General features: G+C 48.2%; 2 protein-coding genes and 1 long non-coding RNA gene across 4 annotated transcripts in view; 1 reads left to right on the forward strand and 2 right to left on the reverse strand.

The window, feature by feature from the left end:
* SLC43A1 (solute carrier family 43 member 1) overlaps positions 1–988 on the reverse strand; it is a 22,044-nt gene extending 21,056 nt beyond the window's left edge. The window contains exon 1 of one of the 2 annotated variants that reach the window (XM_066251542.1): positions 681–988. The gene's annotated coding sequence lies outside the window, so the exon portion shown is untranslated. Of the gene's footprint in view, positions 1–18; positions 116–680 lie in introns of those variants that run through there. The other variant, XM_066251543.1, reaches the window with a different exon arrangement.
* On the forward strand, positions 388–9,993 carry LOC136318733 (uncharacterized). The gene is made up of 4 exons (XR_010728115.1): positions 388–577; positions 2,065–2,131; positions 5,387–5,561; positions 8,755–9,993. It is a non-coding gene; the product is annotated as an uncharacterized lncRNA (long non-coding RNA).
* A 1,542-nt stretch (positions 9,994–11,535) lies between these two features.
* Positions 11,536–14,226, reverse strand: TIMM10 (translocase of inner mitochondrial membrane 10). The gene is made up of 3 exons (XM_066253974.1): positions 14,090–14,226; positions 13,545–13,651; positions 11,536–11,958 (listed from the first exon to the last, which is right to left on the reverse strand). The coding sequence occupies exons 2-3, from the start codon at positions 13,613–13,615 to the stop codon at positions 11,757–11,759; spliced, it is 273 nt and encodes a 90-aa protein (XP_066110071.1). The 5' UTR covers positions 13,616–13,651; positions 14,090–14,226; the 3' UTR covers positions 11,536–11,756.
* Between the last annotated feature and the right edge of the window lie 8,403 nt (positions 14,227–22,629).

The raw sequence follows: 22,629 nt of genomic DNA on the forward strand, positions 1-22,629 counted from the left end.
GGGGCGCCCCTCACTCACTCCCTCGGGTGCGGAGCACCACGGAGCGCGCCTTGAAGCTCGACCTCCCGCTCCAGCCCAGGGAGGGGGATCGGCTCCGGCAGGAAGTCCGGCGGCTGCTGACTTTATAAGGGCAGTGGTGGCTGATGGGCTGGCGGGCGGGCGGGTGTGTTTACCAGAGGGAGGGAAGGAGCCCGGGCTCCCCCCGCGCGGTCGCGGCTGCCACCGCGGGAGGAGATGGGACTCGGGCGGCGCGGGGGTGGGGAACGACCGGGGCGAAAAGGGGGGAGTGAGACCAATGAAAGCGGAGAGAAGCGGGACACGGAAGGGCAAGGGGACGGGGTGGGGGGGAGAAAGGACGAGGCGCTCCTCCGGGGATCAGTACTCTGATCCAAGAAGTAGGACTCCGGGTTCAGGGGCTCCCGCAGGTCCGTCCAACCCCCAAGAGAGTTGCTCTGAACCAAGGAAGTGCGGCCAGAGGGGCCCAGAGGAAGAGGAGAGTAGGAGGGAGCAGAGTAAAGGGGAAGACAGGACGCGCTTGGAGAGACAGGACAGGGCGTCACGGGACCCAAGGGCTCAGGTAACGGGTTTTCTTGGAGAGCCTGGGAGTGTCGGTGGCAGCCGGCCCCGATGGCTCTCAGCGGACGCGCAGCCAGGGACCCCGACTCCCACCAGCTGCTCACCTCGGGTCAGGGGTAGACGCCCCTCCTGCAGCCGCGGATGCCTCCGGAAACGCAGAACCTCGGCGGCGCGTCCGCACTCTCAGTGTCCGCACTCTCAGTGTCCGCGTCCGCCGGGCCCTGCCCTGCCCAGCACCGGCGCCCGGCACTTTGCGCGCGGGGTCCTCGCGGCCCCGGAGGTTCAGTCTGACAATTTCTTGTGTTAGCCTCCGCTGCCGTATCGGAACAAGTCCCTAGGGAACCCTCGGAGCGAAACCGGTCCGCGAAGCGGGACAAGGACCAGTGGGTCTACGGAGTTGATACTTGTATTTAAACCGTCCGGGGCTGCACCCTGGGGTAGGGGCGGGGGCTCCCTTCCCTTCCCCTCCTCCGAGGTCGAGTTTCAAACACACGTGACTCGCGCTCTGGTTCCCGGCACACGCGCCAGCACCTAAAATTTCCACCGTCACCTCCTCCTCTCTTCCTCGGCCCCCTCCCCTCCAGACCAATCAGGCAGCGCCCTCTCTATCCTTGGTCAAAACAACTAGAGATTTGGCTGCAGTCGACAGATCGCGATGCAGGGCAGGGTTGGGTGAGGTTTACAATGGTGCAGTTGAAAGGATTGTTTTTCAAGAGGCAGATTGACACAGGTTTCTTTAGAGTTAGAGGTCTGATCTTGGAAACTGACTGGCCTGAGTTACCTTGGGCAACTTGCTTTACCTCACTGAGCCTCAGTTTCCTCCTCTGTAAATTCAAATAACAACATAGTAGTACTTGCCTACCTGTGGGGGGGGGGGACTGGGGGTTATGGTACAGGTAAAATGCTCAGCACAGTGCTTGGTATCAATTAGTGTAAGAAATGTTCATTGTCACTGCTGCTGTCATAGTTTTTTTAGAAGGCCTTGTGACAGGATGCTTCCAGACATTTATCAACTGATGAATTCCTAATAAAGTTCTCAACTTCCTGGGCCTGTTTCCTCACCTGTAAAAGGCGAGGTATCGCTATTTGCATAGGGGTGTGGATTGATGAGATTACAAAAGCAAATCAGTAAAGAGGTGAGTTAAACAGTGTCATGAAAGCAATATTGGTGATAGCCACAAAGCTCTGTGGACAGGTGAGCAGCTGCCCAGGACATTCCAAGAAGACACCAGACAAGCGGGCATCTGTAAACAGCTGGGCCACCAAGCCAAGAGAGTAACTGAGATAGGCTGAGTGGCTACTATACACTAGACACTTTCCAAACATAAAGTATTGGTAAATCCTCCAAACATCATGGTCTTGTTTAAACCTCGCAACTTTTCACAGATGGAGAAGACCAGCAGCTGGCAGGGGGAGCACAATGGGTGGAAGCAGGATGCACACTCAGAGCTGTCTGGCTTTTACATGTGGCCCTTTCTATTCCTGCAGGCCGGAGGATGGCAAGAGCCAAGGCAGTGGAAAAGGCACAAGGAGTTCTCTCTGGCAAGAGCACATGGTCAGGCTCTGATGGTTTGACTTTTTTTTTTAATTGAGGGGCAGGGAGGCCAAGAGAGAGATTCTCGCATGTACCCCCAGACCAGAATCCACCCAGCAAGCCCCCTACAGTGGGATGCTCTGCCCATCTGCCCTACCCCCACCCCACCCCTGATCATGGCTCAGCTATTTCAGTTCAGCACCGGAGCCAACTTGCTCCAACCATTGGAGCCATGGCTGCAGGAGAAGGAGAGAGGAAGAAAAGGGGGAGGGGTGGAGAAGCAAATAGTCACTTCTCCTATGTGCCCTGACTAGGAATTGAACCCGGGACTTCCACATGCCAGGCCAACACTCTACCGTTGAGCCAACCAGCTAGAGCCCTAATGGTTTCACTTCTTAAAATTCATAACTAGCTCCCAGAACTTCCAGATCAAGGTCCAACTCAGCTTAGCACTTAGAATAAGAGTTCTAACCCAAGATGGTCACAGATCCCTTTGTGAATACCATGAGATACTATGCATCCACTCCCTATGAAAAGGCATGTGTGAACCTGAGCACACGCACACACATACACATCTCCCTTCAAATATCAGGGTGATTGTGGACACTTACCATGGGCTCCGGGGGTCCATGGATCCCCAGGGCTGTAGTGCTTGACTTTCTCCAACTCCCATTTCAATGTTTCCCCCCTGTGGAATGCCAGCTCCTTGAGGGCAAAGGCCTGGCTGTTGTGTTCACTGCTGTATCTCTAGCACCTACAACAGCACTTGGCCACTAAGAGGCACTCAGTAAGCACCTATGGCATGAAGTGTGAAGCCACCCGGTTTCACACCTCCTTGCCTTTGCACTTGTTCCTTCTTGTGAGGATGACAGAGTCCCTCCATTTCTAAGGTACTCATCCTTCACAACTCACCTCAGGTTTGACCTCTTTCTGGAATCTGACTGATCTCTTAGACTGGCTTAGAGACCCTGTCCTCTTACTCCTCCCAAACATTAATCTCCACTGAAGCCCTCACACTGATCTAGAATGATCAATCAATTTACTTGCCTGCCTCCTTCCCCATGAGATGTAAATCTCTTGGGGGTAGGAACCACATCGTAGGTGGTTTATAAACCTATCAGAGGACATTATATGTCACAAGCCCATGCTAAACATTTGTGGAATAAATAAAACGGAGTGGCAGGGAGTGGGGCTGAAGAGGCAGGCTAAGGTCAGTTTGGAATGACCTCTGCGAGGCCAAGGACTTCCAATATTGTGAGATAGGTGACCGGCAAATCTTGGCTTTTGTTTTCTTTTGGCTTTGTTTTTTTAAGGAAAGGGGTAGATATGGTCAGGTTTGTGTGTGAATGAACGGCAGAGGATATATTGGAAAGGGGAGACTCTGGTCCTGACACCACCCAGAGTGCGAGCAGGACAGTGTTATCACACTGGATCTCCTGCAGGCTCCCGGCTCAAAGCCGCCTCCCAGCTGAGTGGACAGGAGTACTGCCTCAAGAGTGACACTGGCAGGGCCCTGGTCCTCGCTCTGCAGCTGACTAGGCAAGCAATTCTTCCCAAGTCACTGATTCCAGAGCCTCACTCGTCTTGTCTGTAAAGTGCCAAAAATAATAGTAAATTGGGTTCCTGGACCCAATTCCAATGTTGGGGGGGGGGTGGCAGGGAGTTCCCACACCAACAGACAGTTCTGACACCAGCAGCGTATCTGAGCATTCAACTCAATTCTGACATTATCTACCCAGAGATAACATCAGACTTCACAGGTTAAGGGTTCAGTCCTACAAGACTGCACCTCACTCCAAACACACAGATGTGGCTATAAGCCCAGGCTCTCTGTTTCTGACCAACCTGCTACGGATTGGAGGCTCCAATAGTCCCCTCCAACTCCAAATGCCAATCACAGGCCCAGGTTTTCACCTGCGCTTCTAACCCGACTGGCTATAAATCAGAGGTTCCCCCCCCCCCTTGGGTTCAATTAACTGCTAGAACGGTTTACAGAATTTAGAGAAATGTGTTACACTGTGGATCACTAGTTTATTGTAAAAGTATATAACTCAGGAGCAGCCAGATGGAAGAGATGCCTTGGGTAAGGTAGAGAGAAAAGGGCATGGTACTTCCACGCCTCTCCAGGCCCACTTCTTCCCCAAACCCCGCCCACTTGTGAGGTTTTCTGGAGGTCTGGTTTCATAGAAATGCTTGATTAGGTCACTGGCCATAGGCAATTGATTCCCCCACCCCCACCCCCACCCCCACCCCCACCTCGCTCCCCTTGAAGTCACGGGTCAGAGCAGGAAGGGGGATGGGACTGAAGATTCCAACCCTCTAACCACTTGGTTGGTTCTCCTGATAACCAGTCCGCATCCTTCAGTGCTTCCAAAAGTCACCTCCTTCACATAACAGGAAACACTTTTACCATTCTCAACACTTAGGAAATTCTTAGGATTTGGGGAGCTGTGAGCCAGGAACTGGGAGTGAAGACCAACTATATCTGAGAAATGTATTTTGATCCTCTGAATGACCACATATATATTTCTTACAATATCTCAAAAAGTAGCCAGTTTACTATGTAAGAAATTATTTATTCAGCCTAACAAATAGTTATTATATATCTCAGCATGAGGAAGATAAATAGAATGGACACACTGCTTTGAAAACATCTGGCAGTTCCTCAGATAAACATCGAGCTACCATTCTGACCCAGCAATGCCACTCCTTTGTAAATACTGGGGAGAATGGAGAGCATACAGCAACACAAAAAACGTTGACATAGTCCCTGGCCAGTTGGCTCAGGGGTAGAGTGTTGGCCCAGCATGTCGAAGTCCCAGGTTCGATTCCTGGTCAGGGTACACAGGAGAAGCACCCATCTGCTTCTCCACCCTTCCCTCTCTCTCCTCCCTCTCTCTCTCTCTCTCTCTCTCTCTCTCTCTTCCCCTCCTGCAGCCATGGCTCCATTGGAGCAAAGTTGGCCTGGGTGCTGAGGATGGTTCCATGGCCTCCGCCTCAGGTGCTAAAATGGCTCCAGTTGCAGTAGAGCAACGCCCCAGATGGGCAGAGCATTGCCTTTGGTGGGCATGCTGGGTGGATCCCGGTCAGGCACATGTGGGAGTCTGTCTGCCGCCCCCCTCTTCTCACTTCAGAAAAATACAAAAAAAAAAAAAAAAAACCCAACAAAAAAAAATCGACATAAATATTCATAGCTGCGTTATTCAGTCCATTAACTGATGGATAAACACAATGTGTGTACGCTAATACACAATATATCATTTGTTCATAAAAAAGAGTGAAGTACCGATACAAGAGACCGATTCAAAGATGAACCTTGAAAACATTATGCTCGGTGAAAAAAGCTGGACACAAAAACTCCACATACTGCATGTTGGTACTACGTGAAATGCCCAGAATATACAGGTACATTAGACCAGCAGTTGCCAGGAATTGGGGAAGGAGAAAATGGGTAAGTGTTGTTAGTGGGTATGGGGGTTTTTCTAGGGGTAATGAGATATTGTGCAATTGGATGGTAGTGATGGTTAAACAACTTGGTGAATATACTAAAATCCATTGACTTTTACACTTTGAAAGAGTGAGTTTTATGATATGTGAATTATATCTCAATTTTTAAAAATTTTCAATACTTTTGCATGTGTTCGGCACTAGGGATTCGATGGTGAATAAGACATAGATGCATGGGAGTCTGGCTCTCTGTCTCCCTGCTTCTCACTTCAGAAAAATACAGAAAGAAAAATAACAAAAAAATTCAAAAGATGGCCTTGATTGGTTGGTTTAGTGGTAGAGCATCAGCCCAGCATGTGGAAGTCCCGGGTTCAATTCCCAGTCATGGCACACAGGAGAAGCGCCCATCTGCTTCTCCACCCTTCCCCCTCTCCTTCCTCTCTGTCTCTCTCTTCCCCTCCCGCAGCCAAGGCTCTATTGGAGCAAAGTTGGCCCGGGCGCTGAGGGCGTCTCCATGGCCTCCGCCTCAGGCACTACAATGGCTCTGGCCACAACAGAGCGACGCCCCAGATGGGCAGAGCATCGCCCCCTGGTGGGCATGCCAGGTGGATCTCGGTCGGTCGGGCACATGCAGGAGGCTGTCTCTTTGCCTCCTCGCTTCTCACTTCAGGAATAAAAAAGGTAAATAAAGACATAGACGCTACCCTCAGAGAACATGAAGTCCATGGGAGAGAGGCTTAGATGAGTCAAGCAGTCCCCTATGAAGTGTGGCTGCACCTAGAGGAAGTGCCATGGAGGAGACGGGTACAGCGCCATGAGAACTGTCATGGAGAGGGGCGACCTAGCCTGAAGGTCAGGGAGGAGTCCGTAAGGGTGCTGCTTGCACTAAGATCTGAAGAGAGTCTGAATCAGTCAGATTTATCAACCCCCCGTGGCACGTGTAGAGGTTCTCCCACAGGAGAATGCCCGAGACATCAGGAAACCAGCACACAGAATGGGGGCTGGGGGACTGTGAGTTTGCAGCTCAAAAAGCAGATACAGCCCCATCATGCTGGATCTTCTGAGGCAATAAGAAGTGCTCAGTAATGGCCAAAATGACCTTTCTCCTTCCTGACTCGCTCCTCCTCCGTTGGTGCCTATGCCGGTAAAAGCACCACCCTCCACCGTTGCTGAAACCACAAAGCTGGAGTTATTCCAGGCTTTACTCGCAGCCTCACCTTTCACATCCAACCTGCGTCTCCTATTGTTAAAGACCTCTGTCTCCATCTACTGCTGCTCCCCAAGCCCAGGTCGTAATCAGCTCCCATCTGGATTCCTGCAACCCTTCCTACCTGCCCTTCCCACCTGTGCACACAATCGCCTCCCACCCATCCAGGCTGACCCATTTACTAGGAAGCCAGATGATCAGGCCACCCTCCTTGAAAGCTTTCCGTGACCGTTGGGAAAATGTACAAACTCCCAACAATGCCTAAGTCTGTCAGGGCTTCACCTACTGTCCCCAGCCTCCCTCTGGCCTCTGTGACTTTGCCGTGGTGACCCCCTTTGGCCCACTAGTACTCCATGTTCTCTCCTACCTGCAGTTCCTCCTGGGCATGGAACATTCCGTTGCACTGGCCTATCTAACCTTTCAGATTTGGCTTAATGGTTACTTCCTTAGGGAAAGCTCCCTGCCTGGCTGCAGCAACATAGTATTCCTTGCAGTGTGACCTATGTGACATCTATATTTCCCTTCGATAAACCTCATCACAATGTGTCTCCTCTGATGGACGGTATGGCCCAGAGGGCTGGGACCTGTACCTACCTTCCTCATCACTGTCCTCCTGCAACTCGACACGGACCCCACCACTCTCCACGCCCACTGCCCAGCAAACTCCTACTCACCCTTCCAAGTCCCACTCCCCCGGGACGTTTGGGGGGACGGCCTTTGCTGAGCACCTGCGCCTGGGGCACATCCCCTCACAGCCCCAGCTTCCTGGATATCCCTATTGCACTTAGCACAGCTGTCCACGCCACTGACTTGAAACCCTCTCCCCCTTTACACCTACTATCGTTTCTCCTCACCCAGCACCGAACACAATGCCCATCGCAAGACTCCTGTCAGACCACAGGCATTCTTATAAAAATCCCTAAAATTACACACAAAATCCTATGTGCATATATTTTTTTAACTTTTTTGTGTGTGTGACAGAGACAGAGAGAGGCAGATAGGGACAGACAGGCAGGAAGGGAGAGAGATGAGAAGCATCAACTCTTCATTGCAGCACCTTAGTTGTTCATTGATTGCTTTCTCATATGTGCCTTGACTGGGGGGCTACAGCAGACCAAGTGACCCCTTGCTCAAGCCAGCGACCTTGAGCTTGAGCTAGTGAGCCCTGCTCAAACCAGATGAGCCCACACTCAAACTGGCAACCTCGGGTTTTGAGCCTGGGTCCTCTGCATCCCAGTCCGATGCTCTATCCACTGCGCCACCGCCTGGTCAGGCCATATATTTTTCTAAAAAACAGTCCATAGCTTTTGTTGAAGTTTCAAGTGTCTAAGACCTGAACGAAGTTAAGAACCTCTCCCTAGGAGCTGAGGCAGCCCACCCTTCCTTCAAAACAGCACAGCCAATCTAGACTTCTACTAGAATATCATCCCCACTAGAATATGAGTTCCCAGAGGGCAAGGATCTTTATCTGTTTTGTGCAGTCATGTGTCCCAAATGCCTGGAATTGTGCCTGGTCCATTTTTGGTGTAGGTGTAGAATGACCCATCTTGAACAACTGTAACATCTGTGAGAACCGTGCGTGTACTGGTTACTTATTGCTGCATAACAAATTACCCCAAAATGTCATTGTTTAACACTTATTATCTTAGATTCTCTAGTCAGGAGTCAGGATGCAGCTTCGGTGGGTTCCCTGCTTCAGGGTCTCTCACGAGGCTGCAGGTGTCCGCCCGGGCTGTGGTCACCTGAAAGCTGGACTGGAGGAGGGTCAGCTTCTGAGCTCACTCGTGTGGCTGTGGGCAGGGTTCCGTTCCTCGCTGGCTGGAGCCTGCCCTCCGCTCCTGTCCATGTGGGCCTCTTCACAGGGCAACTCCCCAGACGGTAGTTCGCTCCATCAAAGCAAGCGAGAGAGAGAGAGAGAGACAGAGAGACAGAGAGAAAGAGAGAGAGTGCTAACAAGGCAGCCATCACAACCTCTGTGCTTTAACCTCAGAAGTGGCACCCACCACCTTTGCTGTGCTGTGAGCAGCAGGCGGGATGCGAAGGGCAACCTAGAGGAGGTCTACAACACGTTTTCTCAGAGAGCACCCAGCCCATCCGAGCACCCAGAGCCGGAGGCGCAGACCAGACGCCTGCGGGTCGAGCCGACGACGCGGAAGAACTTGGCAGTGGGTGGTCTGGGGCAGCCAAGCCTCTGCCCCTCCGCCAGCGGACTGCAACCAAGGAGGAATGTAGGCTGACTTGGCAGGTCTACATTTTCAGAAGAAGCTGAAGTTCAGATTTGTGTGCGACGTGTCCAGATTTTTAAAGCTGTGATAATCTGGCATAAAACACATCTGCGAACTAGATTTTGACTCTTCTCTGCGACACAAAGAACCTAAGCCACTCTAATGCCCTCAGCCTGTGTCCCGTCTCCCCTACAGCACCTGCTCCGACCCCCCACACTCACTCACTGAGGGCAGGGGTCTCGCTAGTTCACTTTGAGCACTCTCTATACTCCTCTGCATGTAACCGGCCAACAATAGATAACAATAGATACTGTCGAGTGAAACAGGAAATCGCGGTTTCTTCGAGGGGGTCTCCCCCCCAATCCTAGAGGGCTGGTTAACAGTGAGCTCTGGTGTCTGAGTAAGTTGTAAGGCAAGCTCTGCTACTTGCTTGCTGTGTAACCTTCAGCAAGTTACCAACTTTTCAGCTCGGCTGCTTCTATAAAATAATAATAATCGTACCTGCATCACAGCTGTCATAAGGATTAACTGTAATAAATACAGTGATTAGCACACTGCAGCAACTCAGTAGCTGTTCTTACGTCCATCGTCCCCCTCTCCTCGCTGGCTCCCTGGCCCAGCTCCCGATTCCATAAACCATTTCCACCGCTATCCCCCTGGCTGGCCGCTAGAGGGAGCCTCTGAAATGTTCACTGCCTGGCTTTACATCCTTCAACAGTTTGCTGATCCACTTAGTAGGAGAAAATCCGAACTCTTTAACAGCTCACCGGGCTCTCCTGGACCTGTGCCTGCCCAGCCTTGGAGTCTCGTCTCTCACCACCACCTCCCTGCACACTCAGCACTCCAAGGGGAACACCCAAGCTTTGTTTCCCAAGCCCTGCATGCGTTCTGCCACTTCAAAGCAAACGTGAGCCTCTCCACAACTACTGCCCCTTCTAGATGTTCCAACTACGCGCTGGGGGGATTTCTGAGGTTCCTCGCTAAACCTGAAGGCAGGTTCAATATCCATTTTCTTCACCTCTCCCCTCTTCCTAGCACAGCATTGACAGAGAATAGGCAAATAATACACAAATGTAAAATTGTCCACAGCAGCGCTGCTCCCGTGAGCAGACAGCGCCACCTGTTGACCCAAACGTGCACTTCAGTACCTGGAACAGAGCCTTAGCTCTCTGCCCACCACTAACAGATGGACACTGACATTTCCAGGCATATCCAGTTTCTCCTCACACAAAACTTAGTAATTTCACAATAAGAGCTAACATTACTGAGCACCTAATATGAGAGAGCACTCACCTAAATGCTTTAATTATGAACACATTTCATTTTACCACCGCTCAAAGAGCTCAGTCTTTTTCTTACCATTTACGTAGATGGGTAACTGAGGCACAGGGCAGAATGCCTCGCCCCACGCACACTGCTAGAAAATGTCACTTCAGGCCGTCTGGCTTGGCCCTGCACCCGGAAGCCTGAAACTCACTGCCGTTTCCATCACTCCGTGCCCAGTGACCTGGAGATGTCGCGTTCCAGACTCCTCCCCGACTGGGAAAGCCCACCACAAAGGTATTGCTGTCAGTGACATGGGTGCCAACCGATATCCCACGTGGCGCGACGGCCCACGGCTGCTGAGGGCTGCCCAGCTCTCCAAGGGCGCTCCTCAGGAGGCAGTAGATGTGGCGGCATCCTCGCCTCAGTGGACAGCGCCACGCTCCTACTGCTCTGCTCACCTCCAGGAAGCAGCAGCTCCTCTGAGCTCCAGCTCCTAGGAGGACCCTCAGCCGCCTGGGTGCAGCAGAGGGGTGGGTAGTGTGTGAAGAGGAGCGCAGTCTCCGACTCAGGCAGGTGCTGACTGGCAGTGGTGATCGCTCAGCCCCCTTCCGCACCACATAGGGTCCCTTCACATGTTCTGTATTTCCATATAGAATCAAAACACTGCTGCTTCCTTCTTAAATCCAATCTGCTTGCCACTGGCTCTTCTAGATGTTTTTTATATCATCTGTGAAAACGCCTGCCTCCACTAAGTTTTGTTCTTTAAATATATATTTATGCTATCAATACTTATTTTACTATTTTACAATTATTTTTATTAATCACTAATTTATAATTATATACTTAATATAAATATAAATGCATATTTTACAAATTATATAATTTATCATATAAATACTAAATCTATTGATACATAATATATAACAGTATATAGTTATTTAAGTATGTGCATTTAAGAATATAATATATACAGCCATATATATATACATTTATGGCTAATATTTACTGAGTACTTCCTATCCCCAGTCATTATTCTAAATACGTCACACAGATGAAGCCATTTAATCTTCGCACTAGCCCTGTGAATAGCCCCATTCTACAATGAGGAATCTGAAGCACAGCGACATGATGTGTTCAGGGTCCTACATCAAGCAGCTGACCGGGAGTGCAAACCTGTACCAGTCTAGACTCTTCAAACACTACATTAGACTCCCTCTGCTGGTACAGACTGTGTCTGCTTCCTTTCCTCCAATGTGCCACGCACACTGCTTTGCACATAGTAGGTGTCAACAAACATTTTTAATATCTATCTATATATACACACACACATACAAACACAGTCAGATACCCATTCTTCGCCTGGCAGACAACCCCAGGCTCCAGGCTCCCGGAGACTCTCCAGAGACAGCCTAGGCCTGGCAGTCTTCACAGATGACACCCAATAGGGATAAGTGGGAAGGGGCGGGGTGCACCTCGGGGGGTAGGGGTCCTGTCCGGGGCCTCATGCAGGCCCAGAGCTCTGCTGCATCCTCTTCATCAGCTCTTCGTCCTGCATGGACAGCTCTGTCAACTTTTTGCCCATCCGCTCATGGATATCCAGGTACTTGGAGACACACCGGTCCAGGCACACAGACTCGCCCTTGGACAGTTCTGCTTCCTTGTAGTGGGGAGGCACGCACTTCCGGTGGCAAGCACTTGTCATTCTGGGGGAAGGAAGGGCAAGGTCAGGTCGGCAGCACCTTGCGGCATTCCTGACCTGCTATACTGATCTCACCTCCCAAGCAGGCAGTGCAAATCCTCAGTTTGCACCTCAACTATCTTGAACGGTCCTTTGGAGTAGGAACTTCGCCTGAGTCCCTGTTTATAACTAATTAAATAGAAACCATTAGTTGAGTAATGGCTATGTTCAAGGAATCATGCTAAGTACTTGATAAGATTTTTATGCAATTCTTATGATAACCGTATAGGTTAGTCATGATTATTATCCCCATTTTCCAGATGAGGAGAATAAGGCACAAGGAGCCTCAGGACCACACAACTGGGATGTGAACCTAGATAGTCTGACTTCACAGCCTACTTTTTTTTTTTTTTAATTTCTGAAGCTAGAAACGGGGAGAGACAGCCAGACAGACTCCCGCATGCGCCCGACCGGGATCCACCCAGCACACCCACCAGGGGCTACGCTCTGCCCACCAGGGGGCGATGCTCTGCCCCTCCGGGACATCGCTCCGCCGCGACCAGAGCCACTCCAGCGCCTGGGGCAGAGGCCAAGGAGCCATCCCCAGCGCCCGGGCCATCCCCACTCCAATGGAGCCCCAGCTGCAGGAGGGGAAGAGAGAAACAGAGAGGAAGGGGGGGGTGGAGAAGCAAATGGGCGCCTCTCCTACGTGCCCTGGCCGGGAATCGAACCCAGGTCCCCTGCACACCAGGCTGACGCCCCACCACTGAGCCAACCAGCCAGGGCCCACAGCCTACATTTTATAATTACGCTAACATATAGCCTCCAAGGTAAAACAACCAAGAGAGGATACCAGAGAACTTAAGGCAATAAAAATAGCAAACACTTATTGACTGCTTACTATATGTTGGGCTTGATGCTAAGAGCATGTCATACATTTTAATATTTAATAATTATAACGTCTCTGTGGGGCAGGCAGTAGTATTACCTCCACTTGATACATGGTGAAACCACCGGTTCAATACTCCAAGTAACTTGCCCAAGGCCTTAGTAGTAGTGATTGGTGGAGCTTTTAATTGTTCCCAAATTTGGCAAAGTACTGGACCTGACATTGCTACTGCCAGCTGTGGACCCCCAGAAAGTTATTTAATATCTGGAAGCCTCACTGTCCTCACAGTAAAGTGAACCCAGTGGATTATTTTGGAAACTAAAAAAGATAACACTTGTAAAATGCTTAGCAAGTGCCTGAGGTAGGGTAAGAGTTTAGGAAATGTTAATTAAGTGGGATATGTGCTATTTGTCAAAAGACAAATGCTCAACTGTTCTTGGAACCTAATCAGAGCCTGAACCGGTGCTTCTCTCCTGCTCAGCTCCTTCTTCGACAATTCTATCCCAATCTAAATGCCCAACTCCTTCTAGTGTCCCCATACTGGGTCTGCGTTAGCCTTTAACCATGAGGACTGGGGGGAGAGGGGGGGTGTAAGGCTAAGCACCTGCCTCAGACTCCCCTAAACTGAGCAAAGCATTTTTCACAAATTGGCCACCTCTACCCTCCTTAACGGTGACCTTGGATTATCCCCTAAGACAAAGTAGCACAGAGTCGGCTCTTACCTGTTGTACATATCAGCCATCATTTCTACCTCCAGCTCCGCCGCCAGCTGCTGGGCCCTGAGCGGATCCATCTCAGTCCTGCACCGTGAAGGTCTCCTTCCCGCCTCCTAGTTCCGGGGGAGCAGACATCACCATCAACACCCACTTCCCCCGTTCACTTTTCCAATCCAGGGGTTAAAGAATGCGGGGGCATCATAGGGCATATAAGGCCGAAAGGGGCCACTGACCTGAGTTCAACCATCCCATTTCACATATGTGGAAACCGAGGCCCGGAAGGGGAACACTGCCTAGCCGAAGGTCACACAGCACGTCAAAAGCGGGACTGGAAATTGAGCCCCGGGGCCCCGACACCTAGTTTCTCTAGGTCACCTCTATTCGGAAGGCGGAAATACCAGACCGACCAGAAAACCGCGGGCCTGTACCTCCCGGGCCCTGGGAATTCGGCTGTACGCGGAATTAACGCGCCCGAGACCTGGGCCCAGGGGCTGCACCTCTGAAATGGTGGCGCCTTCATCAGGGTCACCTTGAGGTCAGAGGTCACTCACCACAGCCTGCAGCGGTCACAATGCCTCTGGTGTCCCCAACTTCAGGCAAACGCTAGATGTCCAGTATCCAGGTAGGCAAAGGCGGAAGCACGTGGGGTAACGTCCAGCAGGAAGTCCCGCCTCCTCTTTGATCCGGGCTCGCTTCCGGAATGAAGTACCCAAGGAGGCGCTGGGAAAATTGGCTACCATAGAGAGGGAGCTGCCCGCCCCGGCTGAAGGCGAAGGCGACTTGCAAATGCTAGAGAGGACTCCCAAATACCATAGAGGCTTGAGCGGAGTGCAGAGCGACTGCACTGCAACCTGATTGTCAAGTCTCTGGAGTTGTCACGGAGAACTTTGAATTTATTGGTTCTGTAGGAAGGGGCCGGACGACGGAGCTTAATGAACCTCGCCTGCACCCACCCAAAAGATGACGCCTGGGCACGAATCAGGCGTGGAGGAAGAAGAACGCCCCCAAGCAATAGTTTTCAGTTTGTGCTGCACTTTAAGGTCACCTAGGACGCTTTAAAAAATCCCGATGCCCAGGCCTCACTTAATATCACTTATAGAAGAATTTCTAGGAGTAAACTTAAATTTGCCAGGTGAATTAGATGTGCATTAATGTGCATTAGATAACATTTAAAAATTACAATACTATAATCTTGAGGATGTGAAAATGGCACTCTGAAAAAAGACTGTTAAAGATAAAAATAGATAAAGAAAATATGGCTCAATATTAATAATTGTTAAATCCTGGTGGAACTTCAATATACTGTGCTTTCCACTTTTCTGTATGTTTTAAATTTGCCGTAATATAAGTACAAAAATTAAAAAACATAAAGAACAATTATTTTGTTTTTTGTTGCTGAGCATCTTCCCTGGACTAGGTGCTTTAATTACATTATCTATTTTGTTTGTTTTTCTTTTTGGTAATGATTTTTTTTTTTTTTTTGTATTTTTCCGAAGCTGGTAACGGGGATACAGTCAGACTCCCGCATGCGCCCGACCGGGATCCACCCGGCACACCCACCAGGGGGCGACGCTCTGCCCACCAGGGGGCGATGCTCCGCCCCTCCGGGCGTCGCTCTATCGCGAACAGAGCCACTCGAGCGCCTGGGGCAGAGGCCAAGGAGCCATCCCCAGCACCCAGGCCATCCTTGCTCCAATGGAGCCTTGGCTGCGGGAGGGGAAGAGAGAGACAGAGAGGAAGGAGAGGGGGAAGGGTGGAGAAGCAGATGGGCGCTTCTCCTGTGTGCCCTGGCTGGGAATCGAACCCGGGACTTCTGCACGCCAGGCCGACGCTCTACAACTGAGCCAACGGGCCAGGGCCTGGTAATGCTTTTTAAAACGTTTGACATCGAAATAAGTATAGGTTTACAGGAAGTTTCATAAATTGTACATAAAGTCCTACAAGCAACCAAGTGCTCTAAGGAACTGTGTGACTACAGCTGCATGCCTACAGGTCACTAAGCTTTCTCTGGGATTACAAAGATAAAGGAGGCATGGTTCCCACATAAAGACGAGACATTTATGCTTATGTTTTACTCAACTTCTGTTAGACACACTGGGCGGTAAGAGCAATTTTGACTGCTACTAGAACTAATCTGGTGCATTTAATCATGGAAGAGAAAGGGTACTTGTAAACTCTTTATCTTTCAAGACTTAATTGTTTCTGCCACCCCCCAACAACAAAACCCACCTCAGCCTGACCTGCAGTGGCACAGTAGGTAAAGCATCGACCTGGAACACTGAGGTTGCCAGTTCGAAACCCTGGGCTTCCCTGGTCAAGGCACATATGGGAGTTGATGCTTCCTCCTCCTCCTCCTCTCTCTCTCTCTCTCTCTCTCTCTCTCTGTCCCCTCTCTCTAAAATGAATAAATAAAATTTAAAAAATTAAAATAAAAAAGACCCCCACCCAAAAAACAAAAACCACCTCAATCCCTGTATTTTTTAAAGCATTTCCCAGTAAATAAAATTTAGAAGATACAAATTAATGCTGCAAGGGTATACTTCTCATTAGAGAAAGTGGGCTGGGCACTTTATATGGTTGGTCACGAAACACTTCCCTAATTGTCCAGGAAAGTTCAGATTTTCAACACTGGGCCTCAATATTGTTCTAAGTACTCACCTTTGTCAAACCTTGTGCCCTGATATATTTTAACTGAGGTAAACATTCATACAGTAACGTATATATAATACACAACTTTCAAGCTTAACTTTAAATTATATATTCATTTCTTATAACCACCACTCAGTTCAAGATACAAAATACTTCCAGCACCCTAAAAAGTTATCTCATGTTCCTTCCCAGCCAATACTCCCTCTCCTGCAGTTAATCATTATTCTGACTTCTGTCACCATCAGTTTTGCCTGTTTTTGAACTTCATGCAAATGAAATTCCACATTACTGTATTTTCTGTTTTGTGCCTGACTCTTGAGCTCAACATAGTGTCTGTAAGATTACATCCATATTGTTGTGTGTATGTTATTCATTCGTTTTATTGCTGTCTAGCATTTAATTGTATAAATATGCCACAATTCATTTATTCATTCTCTTGTTAATGGACTTTGAGGTTGTCTCCAAGTTTGGGCTATTATAAATAATACTGCATGAATATTACTATCCGTATGGTTTAGTGGGCATATGTTGCCCTAGCTTTTGATTTTGAAAATCTAGTCAACATATAATGTAATATTAAGAAATTATATGGAAAAAGGAGATGTGTTCTTACAAGAGGAATCTCTTTCCTAGATGGGGTGTTTATTAAGTGTGATGAAACCTTAAGCACTGTATGATTCCATTTAAATAACACCCTCAAAATTACAAAATTATAGAAACGGAGAAGAGATGGGTGGTTGCCTGGGGTTAAAGTCGGTGCGGTAAGGAGGGAGGTGTGCCTACAAAGACTCAACACAAAGGAGATCTTTGTGGTGATGGAATGGTTCTGCGTGCTGATTGTGGAGGTGGTTATGTGAACCTACCAGGTGATAAGATGTCACAGAACTGGGCACACCATTGTGCCAATGTCAGTTTCCTGGCTTTCACATTGCATATACTTATGTAAGATTTAACCTTTAGTGGAAGCTAGGTGAAGGGTACACAAGGACCTTTCTGTACTATTTATGCAACTTCCTGTAAACATATAATTATTTCAAAATAAAAAGATTTTTTGAATCATTACAAAAAAAGAAAACGAACTGAAACAATAATGTAATTAAAGTGCCTAGTCCATGGCAGATGTTTGTTCAGTAAAAAGAAGTCATTGTTTGTTTGTTTGTTTTTTAGATTTTATTTATTGATTTTACAGAGAGAAGGGTGGGGGGAATGAGAAGTTTCAACTCATAGGTGCTTCACTTTAGTTGTTCGTTGCTTGCTGATTGTGTGTGCCTTGATGGGGCAAACCCATGGTCTCGAACCAGCGCCCTCAGCGTTTCAGGTGAACTTTCTATCCGCTACGCCACCACAGGCCAGGCTGTTTGTATGTTTCTTTTTTATTTTTAGACTGTTATTAGGCTAATTTAAAATATACAGGAAAGTGGAGAGCACAGTATATTGAACTTCCATATACCCAACACCAGGATTTAACAATTGTTCATATTTAACCATATTTTCTTTATCTATTTTAACCTGTAACAGATAAAGTCTTTTTTCATGGTGCCATTTTCATAACTTATAATTATATTTCTTAATGTCACTTAATGCATATATTCAATGTCCCCCAATTTCTCAAAAATAACTTTTTCTGGTGGCAAAATCATTTAACATGAGATATACCCTCAACAATTTTAAGTGCACAATATAGAATTAATTATACTGTATGTACAACGTTGTACAGAGCTTATCCAGATCGTATTCATCTTGAATAACTGAAACTCTATACCCACTGAACAGCAACTTCATATTTTCTCCTCCCCACCGTACCTGGGAAATTATTGCTCTTATTGATGATGCTGTTATTGTTATTATCTACTATGAGACTGCACCTTTTTCTTTCTACACTTATACAGTTGGAGAATTGAGGTCCTATAAGTAGAAATCTCAAAGCATCCCTGTTAAGCACTGTCTTATAAAAGTTTAAATAGCCCCAGCCTCTTAAGGTCTCTGGAATCCAGATACATCATCCAAAAGTTGCTGACGTCTGTCAGAACCACACTGAATCTCTGGTCCCTCACTCTTGCAGTCTACCACTTCTCAGCCTCCCAGCCTCCCAAAGGGGAGCTGGGTATTTGTTACTCACTATGATCAGTATTGTCCTCTTCGATGGAACTTCAGCCCCTGGGAAGGGATGCAGGGTTGTCACCCAGAGTCTCCCCACATGGGCTCTGACCACTCATGAGAGATGTGGAGAGTACAAAGACAGCCTGGTTGACTTCCCTTGAAATGAGCAGGAAATGAGAGAATAAGAATGTCAAGGGCTTCAACAGGATGGCCATTGTATGAGCTTGAAGAGAAAGCCAACTCAGTGTAAATCGCTGTTATCCACTAGTACCTTCCTGAGCACTTCTCACCTCCGCTGCTGACAGTGGTGTCCAAGCCACCAACCACCATCTTGTATTACTGTAGTAGTCTCCTCACTGGTTTGCCCAGTTGGGCTCATGCTTCTCCTTCAGGCTGTTCTCAAAACAGCAGCAGGGTAAGCTTATCAAAAACTAAAGTTAGATCGTGTCACTTAACAACCTAAAACACTGCAGTGGCTCCCAATCTCAGAGTAAAAGCCAGACCTTACAGTGGCCTGTAAGGTCCCAAGCAACTCGGCACCCCACTGACTTTAATCCTTTACTGTTCCGTGGCTCCATCACTGTTCCCTGGCTCCATCACTCTGCCCAGCCATGCCGGCCCCCTTTCTATTACACACCAAGCGCACCCCAGCCTTTCCACTTGCTGTTCCCTCTACCTGGATAGTTTCTCCCCAGATATATGCATGCCTCCTCTCCCTCTTGCTTCAGGTCTTTACTCCAGTATCACCTCAGTGATGCCTTCCTTGACCATGTTCAGTATATCACAGCCCCACCCCAAATAAAACACCTGCTCAGCCTCTTCTCTGTGACATTTTCCCCTGTAGAACCTATCAGCATCCAAGATAACGTAGTCTATTTTTCTATTTGCTTATTGTCTATCTCCTCACACTAATGTAAGCTCTAGGATCTGGTTCTGCTTTTTGTTGTTGTTGTGTTCACTGCTATAGCCTCAGCACTTACAAGGTGCTCAAAAACTATTTTATTTTCTTTTCTTTCTTTTTTTTGTGACAGAGAGACAGAGACAGAGACAGGGACAGACAGGCAGGAAAGGAGAGAGATGAGAAGCGTCAATTCTTCATGGCTCCTTTGTGGTTCATTGATTACTTTCTCATATGTGCCTTGACTTGGGGGCTACAGCAGAATGAGTGACCCCTTGTTCAAGCCAGCGACCTTGGGCTTCAAACCAGCAACCTTTGGGCTCAAGCCACTGACCATGGGGTCATGTCTATCCCACACTCAAGCCAGTGACTTCATGCTCAAGCCAGATGAGCCCACACTCAAGCTGTAAGCCCGCACTCAAGCTGGATGAGCCCATGCTCAAGCCGGCGACCTTGGAGTTTAAAACTTGGGTCCTCTGCATCCCAGTCTGACGCAATATCCAGTGCGCCACCGCCTGGTCAGGCTTTTCTTTTCTTTTCTTTTCTTTTCTTTTCTTTTCTTTTCTTTTCTTTTCTTTCTTTCTTTCTTTCTTTCTTTCCTTTCTTTCTTTTCTTCTTCTTCTTCTTCTTCTTCTTCTTCTTCTTCTTCTTCTTCCTTCTTCTTCTTCTTCTCATTCTTCTTCTTCTCTTTCTACTTCTCCTTCACCTTCTCTTCTTCTCCTCCTCCTCCTTCTTCTGAGAGAGAGAGAGAGAAGGATGGGGGGCAGGGAGACGGACAGACAAACAAACCAGAAGGGAGAGAGTGAGAAACATCAACTAGTTGTTCAGGCACTTTAATTGTTTATTGATTGCTTCTCATATGTGACTTGACTGGGGGAGGGGTTCCAGCTAAGCCAGTGACCTTGGGCTCAAGCCAGTGACCCTGGGGTCATGTTTCTGATCTCACACTCAAGCTGGCGACTTTGTGCTCAAGCTGCAGGAGCCCACACTCAAGCTGACAATCTCAGGGTTTCCAACCTGGATCCTCGGTGTCCCATGTTGATGTTCTACCCACTGCACCACCATCTAGTCAGGCTCAAAAACTATTTCATCAATGAATACATGAACTTGTCTAAGAGAAGTTTTATTGGGTGATACAATTATCTTATATTTTGGTGTTTTCTTTTGTGTGTGTGTGTGTGTATGTGTGACAGAGACAGAGAGAGTCAGAGAGAGGGACAGATAGGGACAGAGACAGGAACAGAGAGAGATGAGAAGCATCAATCATCAGTTTTTCGTTGCGACACCTTAGTTGTTCATTGATTGCTTTCTCATATGTGCCTTGACCGCAGGCCTTCAGCAGACCAAGTAACCCCTTGCTCGAGCCAGTGACCTTGGGTCCAAGCTGGTAAGCTTTTGCTCAAACCAGATGAGCCCGTGCTTAAGCTGGCAACCTCAGGGTCTCGAACTTGGGTCCTCCACATCCCAGTCCGACACTTTATCCACTGCGCCACTGCCTGGTCAGGCTATTTTGCTATTTTCAATACCTAATGACAGTAGGGCAAGAAGAGAAATGTATTTTAATTTTTAAAAAATGACAGAAGGTCAGTGGACGAGTAGATTAAAAAGCTTTGGTACAAAAAAAAAAAAATAAAAAAAAATTAAAAAAAAAAAAAAGCTTTGGTACATATATACTGTGGAATACTACTCAGCCGTAAGAAATGATGACATTGGATCATTTATTACAACACAGATGGACCTTGATAACATTATACTGAGTGAAATAAATAAATCAGAAAAAACTAAGAACTATATGATTCCATATATAAGTGGGACATAAAAATGAGACTCAGAGACATGGACAAGAGGTTGGTGGTTACCGTGGGGATGGGAGGAGAGGGGGGCACAAAGAAAACCAGATAGAAGGTGATGGAAGACAATTTGACTTTGGGTGATGGGTACACAACATAATCAAATGTCAAAATAACCTGGGGGTGTTTTCTCTGAACATATGTACCCTGATTTATCAATGTCACCCCATTAAAATTAATAATAATAAAAAAATGAATTTTAAAAAAGGGGGAAAAATGATAGCAAGCCAGAGAGATGTATGAGAAAGCTCGCCAATCTTGAGCAGATAAACTCTAGACAGGTGAAGGAAACATCTTAATACTAGAGGTAACCAGCAACCATCAATATTGAACTGTTTGGCCCTGGCCAGTTGGCTCCGTGGTAGAGCATCAGCCCGGCATGTAGGTGTCCCAGGTTTGATTCCCGGCCAGAGCACACAGAAGAAGCAACCAGCTGCTTCTCCACCCCTCCCCTTTCTCCCCCTCTTGCTCTCTCTATCTATCTCTTCCCCTCCCACAGCCATGGTTTCAGTGGTTTGAGCAAAGTTGGCCCCAGGCACTGAGGATGGCTCCATGGCCTGCCTCAGAAGCAAAAATAGCTAGGTTCCCAAGCAATGGAGCAGCAGCCCATGGGGACAGAGCATCACCTGGTAGGGGGCTTGCTAGTGGATCCCGGTTGGGGCACATGTGGGAGTCTGTCTCTGCCTCCCCGCCTCTCACTTAATAAATAAATAAATATTGAACTGTTCAACCATTGGTACCCAAACCTACTTCCAGATCATCGCAAGCATGGGCCCCCCAAAATCCAATTCCATATTTCTATTAACTAAGTAATTAATTCATATATTCAATATATATTTATTGAGCATCTCATATGAACCAGGCAATTTGCCAGCTCCTGGGCATATAGCCATAAGCAAAGTACATGAAGTCCCTGCCTCATGGAGCTTAAAGTCTAGTGAGAGAGGCCGATAATAAGGTAACTTTGGATCCCAATCAACAGCACCAAGAGAATAAGACGGGCTGACATGGTGGAGCAGAACCGAAGGAGCGTCTCTGAGGAAATGAAATCTGAGCCGAGAGCAGAGGAACGGGAATGAACGAGTCTTGCAAAGAGCAAAGCAGAAAGGTTACAGTCTTGAGTGTGGCGAGGAATCAATTTATTTAAGGAACAGGAAGAAGGCCAGTGTGGCTGAGGTGGTGGGGATAGGGGGGCGGACTGGGAGGAGTCACAAGCTTCCCAAATTGCGAGGGTGTCCCCTGCACACATTCTCCAGAAATGCGCCTTCTTTACTTAGGTCCCAGGACATACGAAGAAGGTCAAGATGTGTGTGGTTTCTCTGAGCAAAATCTCAACTCAACACGAAAATGTGCACAGAGCCTACTGTGTACCAGTCACTCCACTCAAAATAGAACTCGGCTTTGTCTTCTCTAGACGCTGAGCCCAGTGATCCATCATCTTGGCCCATCAATCTTCTCCTCTTTGCACCTCCCCCTCCTAATCCCTCTGTCCCCTGTATGACCAGAGACACGTCTTCCCCGTGTCTGAGTCTGAGCCGACAGCTGTCCCACCCTGTCCCTCCGTAGCCCACCCTTCCGCAGCTGCTTTTTGGTC

This window comes from Saccopteryx bilineata, chromosome 1 (assembly GCF_036850765.1).
Source record: "Saccopteryx bilineata isolate mSacBil1 chromosome 1, mSacBil1_pri_phased_curated, whole genome shotgun sequence".
NCBI lineage: Eukaryota > Metazoa > Chordata > Mammalia > Chiroptera > Emballonuridae > Saccopteryx > Saccopteryx bilineata.